General features: G+C 35.2%; 1 protein-coding gene across 4 annotated transcripts in view; it reads left to right on the top strand.

The window, feature by feature from the left end:
• Window positions 1-10162, top strand: part of LOC135711972 (muscle calcium channel subunit alpha-1-like) — a 56694-nt gene extending 46532 nt beyond the window's left edge. For all 4 annotated transcript variants that reach the window (XM_065234944.1, XM_065234942.1, XM_065234945.1 and 1 more), the window contains 5 exons: window positions 8694-8746; window positions 8803-8949; window positions 9009-9480; window positions 9541-9642; window positions 9827-10162. In XM_065234944.1, coding sequence (XP_065091016.1) covers window positions 8694-8746; window positions 8803-8949; window positions 9009-9480; window positions 9541-9642; window positions 9827-10147 — 1095 coding nt within the window. In that variant the 3' untranslated portion in view covers window positions 10148-10162. The remainder of the gene's footprint in view (window positions 1-8693; window positions 8747-8802; window positions 8950-9008; window positions 9481-9540; window positions 9643-9826) is intronic.
• Window positions 10163-12160: the final 1998 nt, after the last annotated feature.

Here is a 12160-nt window from a genome sequence, read left to right as displayed (position 1 = left end):
GAATACCAAATGGGCTATAAAAATTCCGAATTGGCACATGTTTGGGAAAATGACTAATACCCCGTTCACATTACAGCCTATATCACGTAATATAGGTTGTCTTGCAATGAGCACTCATACATAGGATTTCCAGTGAAAACTATATGTATGAGTGCTCATTGCAAGACAGCGTTTATCACGTGATATACGCTGTAATGTGAACGTGGTATAATCAACCGGTGTAAACTAACGATTTAAAATTGGCTCACTACTTGACTAACCTATTGATCCCAAGCAAATCGATTAACGTACCCCATTCTAGTAGAAATTCTAGTACTACACTATGTTTGTTTTGATTAGCTATGAAAGTTAGACAGATAAAATGAGGGGTTCGTGGATTTTCCTATGTTTCGAGCTTGGGATTAGCTTGGGACCGAAGATAGTACCAGAGCTGAGCCAAAAAGTTGAGCACGTTTCTTCGGGACATACTAGTCTTAGAGTTACCTCTATGGTATAATGCCAAATTGATCAATTGCCTAATATGCAATTTATGCAATTATGCCTAATGGGATTAAAATGTCGCTTTACCTTCCACACAATTGTTCGGCACGAAAGGGTTAAATTTTATTTTTTAAAAGACTAAAAAAGTTTAAGGCATCAAAAATTGCCTAACTACGTTAAAACGGACTTCAAAACGACTGAATTATTTTGAAAATTGACAAATTCACCATAAAGACGACGAAATGACTGCCAAATGTGCTTCTAAAATGGCTGATCGAGAGTTAAAATTGACGATTCGCAAACCGAAACACAATTGTCTTAAAGTACGGTTGTACCATAGAGGTAACTCTAAGACCACTGGGTCCCGAAGAAAATCATTATTATTTTTGGCTCACTCAGTACCAGAACAACGGTCCCAAGCAGTCCCAAGCTATTTCACTCACCCCTGCATGTTCTGCATGAATCCACACACCCCTGATGTTATCTGTCAAACTTTCATAGCGAATCAAAACAAACATAGTGTAGTAATAGAATTTCAACTAGAATAGGGTACGTTAATCGTTTGCTTGGGACCAATAGGCTACTAAAGTGGTGAGCCAATTTAAAATCGTTAGTTTCGTATTGATTGTTGGTTGTACCCCGTTCACATTACAGCCTATATTACATAATATAGGCTGTCTTGCAATGAGCACTCATACATCTAGTATTCACTGGAAATCCTTTGTATGAGCGTTCATCGCAAGACAGCCTATATTATGTGATATAGGCTGTAATGTGAACGGGGTATAAGGATTTTGCCGAGTTTGACTTGATAGGAATCAATATATCGCGCTATGTGTTATTTACTACACATTTTTGTCACTAATTTAGCAACAGTTGAAGCAAATTTTAAAAATAACTTTTTTCATCTTAAAAAACAATTTTAAAATTTGATACATGACATTGCCATCGTAAAGTTAACGGTGCAAAATGGACACTCCTACGGGGCAGTATGAACATCTTAAAGTCTACCCCAACGGAAGAAGATATATTATCGTTAGTTTTTGATTATTTTAATGTACCTACCGAAAATTTATCAACGATATATGTGGGAACAATAAAAACAATTGAATATTCCGCAACAAACGATAATTGCAGTAAAATGTTGTATTACCGCTACACCTTATTTGGTGATACGTGAGAATTATAATTTTACGGGATGTAAGATCTACCACCGATTCCTAATTCTGACTACTTCAAACTATGGGAACAGGAGTTTTCCGTAATCAAAGGAACACATCTTAGTCCTTGTTACTTTTTATGCCTGGTTGATAGTGACAAGACTCGGCTTTGTCCACCGAGGATGATCGTGCAACAAGGAAAAAATGAGTTATGGTACGTTCAGACTACAGAGTTATAACAACAATCAATACGAAACTATCGATTTTAAATTGGCTCACTACTTGACTAGCCTATTGGTCCCAAGTAAACGATTAACGTATCCCATTCTAGTCGAAATTCTAGTACTACACAATGTTTGTTTTGATTCGCTATGAAAGTTTGACAGATGAAATTAGGGGTTATTGGATTTTCCTATGTTTTGAGGGGTGAATCGATTAGCTTGGGACCGAAGATGGTACCAGAGCTGAGCCAAAAAGTTGAGCACATTATTTCGGGACCTTCTAGTCTTAGAGTTACCTCTATGGTTATAACATGTTATAGCGCTATCTTGATGGTGGTTTCTGTGTTGCAATTATTTGACAACCGTTATAACATGTTATAACTATCCAGTCTGGACAGCGTTTTAGTCTTCATCTATGTGATTCCTAATCTTCTATTCGTTGTTCCCTAGTTTGAAGTAGTTAAGACTAGGGTTATGATGCATGGTCATAATCGGTGTCAATCCTTAATTTTGTTGCTAAGGAATCCAATTTTGACTGACAAAGGGGCGCGCCTTTGGGAAGGTCCATTAATTATGTCACGCAAATTTGGCCCATTTCCACCCCCCCCCCCTCTCCCCTTTGTCACATTTTTTGTATGGACCTTAAATTTGTGTTATATAGCTCGTCCGTTTTCAAAAACCGCTCCTCTCCTAAAAGTGTGACATTGTTAATGGACGATCCCTTTAGAGGGTGTTTCAATACTCCGAAGGGTATAAATAGTTGGACCTTTCAATTAGAGTCGTGATGGAGTGATGGAGTCGTATTACCATAGAGGTAACTCTAAAAGTACGTTCTAGCGGAGCCGGTGGTGTAGTGGTAAGCGTGATTACTTCTCACCCCAGCAGGCCTGGGTTCAATCCCAGTCGGCGCCGCCGGGATGTTCTAAGGCATAACATCTCTGATCACGAAGTAATGCCGTTGGTCCCCGGTTCATGAGTTGATGGGTCGATAGGTAGGGTCCAGGTGTAGCATTGGTGCTCAGCACGGAAAACAAGATCGACGGAAAACAAACCAAAGGAAAAAAAAAATAAAAGTACGTTCAGACTACAGAGTTATAACATATTATAGCGCTATCTTGATGATGGTTTCTGTGTTGCAATTATTTGACGACCGTTGTAACATGTTATAACTCTCCAGTCTGTACAGCGTTTAATAGTACGTTCAGACTACAGAGTTATAACATTTTATAGCGCTATCTTGATGGTGGTTTCTGTGTTGCAATTATTTGACAACCGTTATAACATGTTATAACTCTCCTGTCTATACGGCGTTTAAAACGCTGTACAGACTGGAGAGTTATAACATAGAGGTAACTCTAAGACTAGAAGGTCCCGAAATAATGTGCTCAACTTTTTGACTCAGCTCTGGTACTTTCTTCGGTCCCAAGCTAATCGATTAACCCTTCGAAACATAGGAAAAACCAATCACCCCTCATTTTATCTGTCAAACTTTCATAGCGAATCAAAACAAACATTGTGTAGTAGTAGAATTTCGACTAGAATGGGATACGTTAATCGTTTGCTTGGGACCAATAGGCTAGTCAAGTAGTGAGCCAATTTGAAATCGTTAGTTTCGTATTGATTGTTGGTTATAACATGTTATAACGGTTGTCAAATAATTGCAACACAGAAACCACCATCAAGATAGCGCTATAACATGTTATAACTTTGTAGTCTGAACGTACTATAAGACTAGTAGGTCCCGAAGAAACGTGCTCAACTTTTTGGCTCAGCTCTGGTACTACCAACAATCAATACGAAACTAACTATTTTGAATTGGCTCACTTTTTGACTAGCCTATTGGTCCCAAGCAAATCGATTAACGTATTGTATTCCATTCTAGTCGAACTTCCAGTACTGCACTATGTTTGTTTTGATTCGGTATGAAAGTTTGACAGATAAAATGAGGGGTGTAGTACTAGAATGTTGACTAGAATGGGGCACGGTGATCGATTTGCTTGAGACCAATAGGCTAGTCAAGTAGTGAGCCAATTTAAAATCGTTTGTTTCCAACGGTTGCTAGACCCCCTCTTATAGCAACTTGGACAGAAAGCTGCAGCAAAATACAGCAAAAGCAAACAAGTACGTATGGGAACAGGTCATATGCCATCCAAACAAGAAGCACTCCTTGAGGAACAGCGCGGGAAATGATGTTGCTCGTGGACAGTGCAGAAGCGTCGTTTACATCTCACTGCAGTTTGAAAAATTATCGAGAAAATCTACCCTAGAAAAAATCAACTAAGTCCACGTAAACAGTACCACCATAGAGGTAACTCTAAGACCAGAAGGTCCCGAATAAACGAGCTCAACTTTTTGGCTCAGCTCTGGTACTATCTTCGGTCCCAAGCTAATCGATTCACCCCTCGAAACTTAGGAAAATCCAATAACCCCTTATTTTATCTGTCAAATTTTCATAGCGAATCAAAAAAAACATAGTGTAGTACTGGAATTTATACTAGAATGGGATACGTTAATCGATTTGCTTGGGACAAATAGGCTAGTCAAGTAGTGAGCCAATTTAAAATCGTTAGTTTCGAATTGATTGTTGGTATTAGCAACAATCAATACGAAACTAACGATTTTAAATTGGCTCACCACTTTAGTAGCCTATTGGTCCCAAGCAAACGATTAACGTACCCTATTCTAGTTGAAACTCTATTACTACACTATGTTTGTTTTGATTCGCTATGAAAGTTTGACAGATAACATCAGGGGTGTGTGGATTCATGCAGAACATGCAGGGGTGAGTGAAATAGCTTGGGACTGCTTGGGACCGTTGTTCTGGTACTCAGTGAGCCAAAAATAATAATGATTTTCTTCGGGACCCAGTGGTCTTAGAGTTACCTCTATGGTATTAGGCTCACTAAAGAGACATAAAAAAGCCAAATACAGCATAACCGGGCCTCCCTTAGCTCAGTCAGTAAAGACGCAGCTACAAAGCAAGACCATCCTGGGCTCGATTCCCGGTCCAGTCTACGAATTTTTAAGGTTGGAAAATTTGACGACTTCTCTGGGCATAGAGTATGACTGTACTTGCCACACAATTATACTAATCCATAAATGGTACAGGTATCGAAAGCTGTCAATTGTTCATGTTTATAAACTTTTTTGCCTCTTTTTAAGAGCTTCAAACGAAAATTCTAGTTTTGTTTAGTTATCTCGCTAGTAAGAGCCTCTCTCCTAATTATTCTTGAAATTTTGCAAACAATAATTTTTCAATAAAAATTTTCTTAGAGAAATCAAAATGTTTAATTGATTTCCCAATAACTGATATTCCAGTAGAACTTATCACTGCTCGATGGTGCTGAAATTACTGAGATTTGTCAACAGAATAAAGTACACGGCTACAGAATTTTCTTCTAAAATTATTGAATGATTTAAATAACGTCTCTTACCGATGATATGTGCTTACCTCTCAGTATGTTCAAACTTTCTCTTAAATAAATATATTCATAAAAAATCATGCAAAAAATCTTAATGTTTGCGTAGTATTCGAAAAGGTTTCCCTAAAGGAAAAAGTTTCAAATGGCGTGCTATGTATATAAATTGTTGGGAAAAGCTTATGAAAAACTAATTTCATCGTCAAAATCCAATATGATGGCAAAGCTCAATATGGCCGCCAAATATTCTAAATATTCGAAATGAAGGCCCTGACATTTTTCTTTCGCAAGTGACAATTCAGTAACCATTTGCCATCCACTCTGATTTATGATGGTTTTATAACGGCAATGATCAATCCATTTAGTACAAATACAGCATTTCAAAGTGTAAAACATTCCTGCTTAGTAATTCAGCTTTTTGCTGTTTTAAAAACCTTTTATAGTCTGGCAAGAAAGTCAAACACTGTCTTGTTTTGAAATTAAATTTAAAACAGTTCTAAATCCCTCTTCAAAACTGCTCTGTAATTCAAGCAAAAACGTCATTAGCAATTGTTTATTAATGTCTTGATAAAATACTTTATAAACGTGTTCTATCATTATAAAAGCAACCGTAAAACCATTAGGTTTTGCATAAGAGCAAAAAACATTTATTGTTGCTTTTTAGGCTTTTTAAAGTGCATCATAAACTCCCCAATTACTCTGCTTACAAATTGAGCTTAAAAGATGGTTCCTCATAGTTAATAAAAACCAAATTTATGCAAGGAAATCTCGAAGGATAGACGAAGTAGGATGAAAAAATCAAGTCAATTTCAGCAAAATTTACTTCTTTAGAAGAACTAGCACACCATGCACGACTGAGCATCTAGCGGAGAAGAGTAAAGTGAGCGGGGCCCTCAGACTCATAAAACATTGTCGAAAGTTGAAAAACATACCAGCCTTCTCCAGATCTTGCGATGACAATTGGCAAATCAAAGTTGGTACTCGTGGAGAATAGAAGAACTATGAAAGTGATGATGGTTTCAAAATTTTACACGGTGAGGTATACGAGTACAATCTTAAAATGCTTCTGTTTTGCAAATGGAGCATTTTATTTAAATCTGGTTAATGCTACGTTAGTAGAAAACTTAAGGACTACTCAATAGACGTATAATATAGAAAATATAATTTCTTTTTAGATTTTTAAGTGTAAACATAGATTTCAGCTTTTCTACCACTATAGCAGAAACCAGATTTAAATAAAATGCTCCATTTGAAAAATAAAAGCATTTTAAGATTGCATTCGTATACCTTCACGTGGAAAATTTTGAAACCATCATCACTTTCATAGTTCTTCTATTCTCCACGAGGGGCAACTTTGATTTGCCAATCGAAATAACAATTGACAGTAAACCACTGAAACTGGTAGTTAGCGGAGATTAGCTGGTTTCCGATCCAAAGCAGCGATTTTATTCGGCGAAAGAATCAACTCTTCGAAAATTTTATTCCAGCGTACATCACTGCATCATTGGATGGTGCACTTCTGTAACCATCCGGAAGAAGGGAATCTTTTTCGGGAATGATTGCGCTTCCAGTTATTCGAAATGCGAAATGTTGCAAAACAGTATCGCAAACTATCTGAGTAACTGCTCCATCGGGAGAAAACCGTCTGGAAGAACCCTGGATCCCACAGCGCAACTAAATATCGAAAGATAATCAAACTTTGACGTTTAACTTTTTGCAGGCAACTTTGCCTCCATAAGTGCTGCCATAAATCTGAACGGGTTAGGATCAAGCAAAATGGCTTTAGATAAATACAATTCAGCCTGCAAGTTTTCTTCATAGAAGCCTTTTTTAAACCTTTTGAATTTGTTAGGGATTTATTGAAAGCAAAACAACTTTTTCACAAATGACCCATGAAGATCAACTTTTATGCCTCCGCCATGTTACAATTAGTTTGCTAGTTTTTTTTACAATCTTCGGTTTTCAATCTATAGTTCCTTGGATATAACTGTATTTTGGTAAATTTAGCAATGAGCAAACATTTAAATGCGAAAATCATTAAAACAATCTCGGTCTAGCTCGATCTAAAAAATAATTAATTTTTTTGAATGCAAAATAATTAGTCAAGTCGACGTTTTACGAAGCCGCACTTCTTTTTTTCACATAAAATGTAATAAGACACTTAAAACTAGGCCACATAATGAGAACTATTTTAATAAATTTGGATATTCAACAAGATTTTCATACCATCAGTTTCTATTTTAATTGCTTTAATAAGATTGGATTCATAAATCCTTTTCTATCTTGATTGATGCTTTCATAGTGGATTTAGCAAGAAGCTAGGGGAAATGGCTCGGAAAGGGTTTTTATTGTTGCTGAATAGCTTTTGTTGTAACCTTTTGCAGTAAATCAATCTTGAAGAGCTTCGAGAATACACCCTTCAGAACCTTCTCCAGAGTGGGCCAGCTAGACATATTCTAGTCTTAATGAGGTTTTGGTGGATGCATTAATGACAAAACAGCCTTGACCAGAGTTTTATGAATGTTGTTTTATAGTTGCTTTGTAGTATTTCATAAAACTTAAAATGTTACTTGTTACAATGTTACAATGACATGCAATCCTTAGGTCGTTGCCCAAGAAATCATCCTAGAATTTGCAAAAATATGAATTTTAAAAAACTTGTCCATAAGTTGTTGTTCTATGATTTTTGTTAATTTGTATGTGTCCAACTTTGAAAATTTCACTGAACTTAACTTTTGAATGAAAAATATTCAAAAATATTCAAGGGGGTTATTTTTTTTTTGTTAGTTAAGTTTTAAACATTTTTTTAATTTTTTTTACCATGTATATTTATCCTTAAGAGGAATTATTTATTTTTCAGACGACAATTCGATGGAAAGTGGTGTTTTCGAGTTATTATTTGTTGAAAAATATCGAAGAAGCCATTTTGAAATTTTTGGAAGAATGAACATCGCCGAATTTTAACTCAAATGTGAATGATTGACCGTAGCAAACAATTGTTGCAATGTTTCATGCAAATCGGAGAATGTCGCGTCAGATCGATTCGTCATTTGGCGTGGAACTGCTCTGCTACATAAGTTTTTTTTTATATTCAATGTTGAAAGTTCTGTGTATACGGTTTGTATTTTTGAGTGTTTATTAATGCTTTTCTGTAGTATTTAATCAATAATGTGAACCTAACTAGCATCTAACAGCGTTTTATGAGTGTTTCGAATGCTTTACTATAAAGATGTATAAAACTTTGTTGAATGATTGAGCGTCATTGTTGTTTATCTTTTTCTAAACAAACATGTTGATCGATTGATTATTAGTGTGATACAATAAATAAACGTGAGCGGTACTTTATATACCAATAAGTAAAAAATATTGTATGACTAAAAAAGACTTTTTTCTTTATCCATGTTATTTCATAGGGAAAATTTTTCTCTTGTTCGGATGGATCAAAAATGCAAGAATCCGAGTGCCAGTAAGTAGATTTTAACATGCAAATAATTGACTATAATAACAGTTTTATTATTACAGTGGGACATATTTGGTATTTGAGGATGGAAATGTAGATAGACCTGTATCTAAGGAACGTGAGTGGTCGAAAAATCGTTTCCATTTCGATGATGTTTCGAAAGCAATGCTTACGTTGTTCACTGTTTCTACGTTTGAAGGATGGCCTGGGTATGTTGACTGAAGATAACTTGTAAAATAGAATGATGAATTTTTGTATATATTTTCAGATTGTTATACGTTTCAATAGATTCCCACGAGGAGGATTCCGGGCCTATCCACAACTTCAGACCAATAGTGGCAGCTTATTATATTATATATATTATCATTATTGCCTTCTTCATGGTTAATATATTTGTTGGTTTCGTTATTGTTACATTCCAAAACGAAGGTGAACAGGAGTATAAAAATTGCGATCTGGATAAAAACCAGCGAAACTGTATTGAATTTGCTCTGAAGGCCAAACCGATACGACGGTATATTCCAAAGCACAGGATACAATATAAAGTCTGGTGGTTCGTCACATCGCAGCCATTTGAATATATGATCTTTATTTTAATTATGATCAACACCATCACCCTTTCTATGAAATTTTACCGCCAGCCCGAAATATACACAGAAGTCTTGGATTTGCTTAATTTAATATTCACTGCGGTTTTTGCATTAGAATTCGTATTCAAACTAGCTGCATTTAGATTTAAGGTAGATTTTCCATTTCACAATCTAGGAGCTCGAAATGTATTATCTCTTTAATTTTTTCAGAATTATTTTGGAGATGCGTGGAACGTATTCGATTTTATTATCGTTCTGGGTAGTTTCATTGACATTGTCTATTCAGAAGTTAATGTTAGTAAAGGTATGAAGGTAAGCATGCGGAGAGCTATTGTTAAAAAATGTTTGTTTTCAACGTTACACAATGATACGTGAAACGAAATCAACTCATTTTCATCAATACAAATATTCATACACGAAAAAGTGTCCAATCATGTTTCACGTCATGTATCTGCCTAATACAGTATTTGATTTTTCTTTTATCATGTTTTTTTAGGGAGGATCCAGTATCATATCAATCAATTTCTTCCGGTTGTTTCGTGTAATGCGATTGGTAAAATTATTGGCCCGAGGAGAAGGCATAAGAACACTGTTGTGGACATTCATTAAATCTTTCCAAGCGCTTCCTTATGTAGCACTTCTGATAGTGATGCTCTTTTTCATCTACGCTGTAATCGGAATGCAGGTAACGTTTATTTGTTTGCTTATATTTCTTTTTTTTTACTTAGTTGTATTGTACATCTTGAAACAGGTCAAACGATTCGATCAGATTTTTTGTAAATTTAGCTCAATTCGAATTCAACATACATATTTTTAAATATTATTTTGTATTTACAAACCTTGCCATAAGATGAAATTCTGCAAGTTTCCTATAAGAATGTACAGGGAGTGTTCGATTTTAGCAACGCGACACTCAAATTTTATTATTATTCTGATAATCGATGCTTCAGGGGAAAATCGCTTAAAATGTTAAAGTCGCGATATTTCATCATAAGGGATATTTTGATTTTAATAGCGAATACGTAGGTTGACCATATGACTCTTTTGAAGTAATGAAATTGGGTTCAAAGTGTTTTTATGTTACTTCATACGCGAAGTTAGTGATTTTCAGAGTTGGTTGGAAATGCTAACATGAAGCTTAAGTGTGATAATTTATAAGCTAGAGAATGATCTTTAGAAGAGGGTAGGTGGATAGTTCCGTTAGAGTACGGCAGTATGAAAATTGAATAGAAGTTGAAAATGAGCGAAGGGCCATTAATGCGACAGTTTTTCAAGATAGACGCACATTTTTGCCTATCCCGTACGATGTACGCGGCCGCGGGGACTTGAAGTATGTCTCCAAGTCCACAGGCAAAAATGTGCGTCCCTCTTTTTGCTCATAAACTGACTGCGGCTGTGGAATAGTTCTAGCGACGTTTTCATCACTACCTAAAGCCCCACGTTGCGAAAGCATTTCCAGTCGATGGTGTGTTATAAAATTGGGTTGTTAGCTGAATGCCTAAGGGGAAGATCACCGCGTGAAACGAAATCAAGAAGATCACCGCTCCGGAAAAAATAATTACGTTTTGATTTTTCTTAAAATATTGAAAAAAGGTATCAAAAATCTAAAAGAATCACATTTTTTTATATTTTTTCAAAAAAAATTCACGTGCAAAAACAATTTTTATAAGTCATTATGGCATAAATTTGGACTCAAAAAACCACAAAACATCGACTTATCGGTTTTTTTGAGAGTCAAATTTTATTTCATGATGAGATAGGAAAAATATTTTTACATGTTATTTTTGACAAAAATCTAAGAAAGAAACTAATTTTCTTTGATTTTTGATATTTTTTCTCAATATTTTTAGAAAAATAAAAACGCACAGGGGGTTAGATTTTGATAAGTTCTTAAGTGGAAATGACACTGATGAAGACTGCACATTGTAGTCGAAATACGTATCTGTCATGGATACCAAAGTTAATTAAGTTGAATTAAATGGAAGATAACATTTTTTTGCTGTTTTATTTTACATATGACTCTATCAACTGGTATACACTAAATTAATGGACAGTTTTATTTATAACAACATGATAATGGTTACAGGGACACCATGATCACAGGTTTGGTCTCGATATAACCGAAGACATTATATCAAGTTGTATGTTGTCTTCGATATAACGTAACTGTCACTTTCCACTCCTATCGCCAATTTCTAGCAAACAACTTTTCAATCACGTGACAATCCCTCATCTATTGGTAATAATGTTAATTTGATCGTCTATGGTAATCAAAAGTAACAAGTCATGAGTTACCGCAAAGTTTTAAAGTGACTATAATAAAAGAAAAGAAAAATCAAAAGTGACAGTTATACTTAGGTTTACCTGTAATTTTAATAAATAAAAACAAATGGACATTAGTTGGACCATCTACAAGGAAGCCTCGGCGAAGAACTGCGTGCCATTGCACTATGCATACAAAAAATAAATTTTAATGGTGATCCATGCATGCATGTAAACATTCTTTTCACGTAAACTAGCTACTTGCAAGAAATATAGCTTACAAAGATGGATGGTTGCATAAAATTTTTGGATTATTTTAAATTTACACGACATATAATGTAAACTCGTATGCCATATGACGCATCATTTATGTGCATCATAGTAACAGAAATATACACTACTTTTAGAACTGTTTGGTTCAAAAGCGTCCAAAACCCTAAACATTTAAGTGGTTTTTCCTTATATAAGGATATATATGTATATATATATACAGCAATTCCATAGAAAAAAGTTATAGTGGGTCTCAGAATTTCATGAAAATTGGTATAGTTCTTCCTTATCAAAAAAT

Source organism: Ochlerotatus camptorhynchus, unplaced genomic scaffold (assembly GCF_037179485.1).
Source record: "Ochlerotatus camptorhynchus isolate MF236.1 unplaced genomic scaffold, CSIRO-AGI_Acam_v1.1 ptg000448l, whole genome shotgun sequence".
Lineage (NCBI taxonomy): Eukaryota > Metazoa > Arthropoda > Insecta > Diptera > Culicidae > Ochlerotatus > Ochlerotatus camptorhynchus.
Note: the sequence above shows the minus strand (reverse complement) of the source record. Positions and strands in the feature narration are given on the sequence as shown.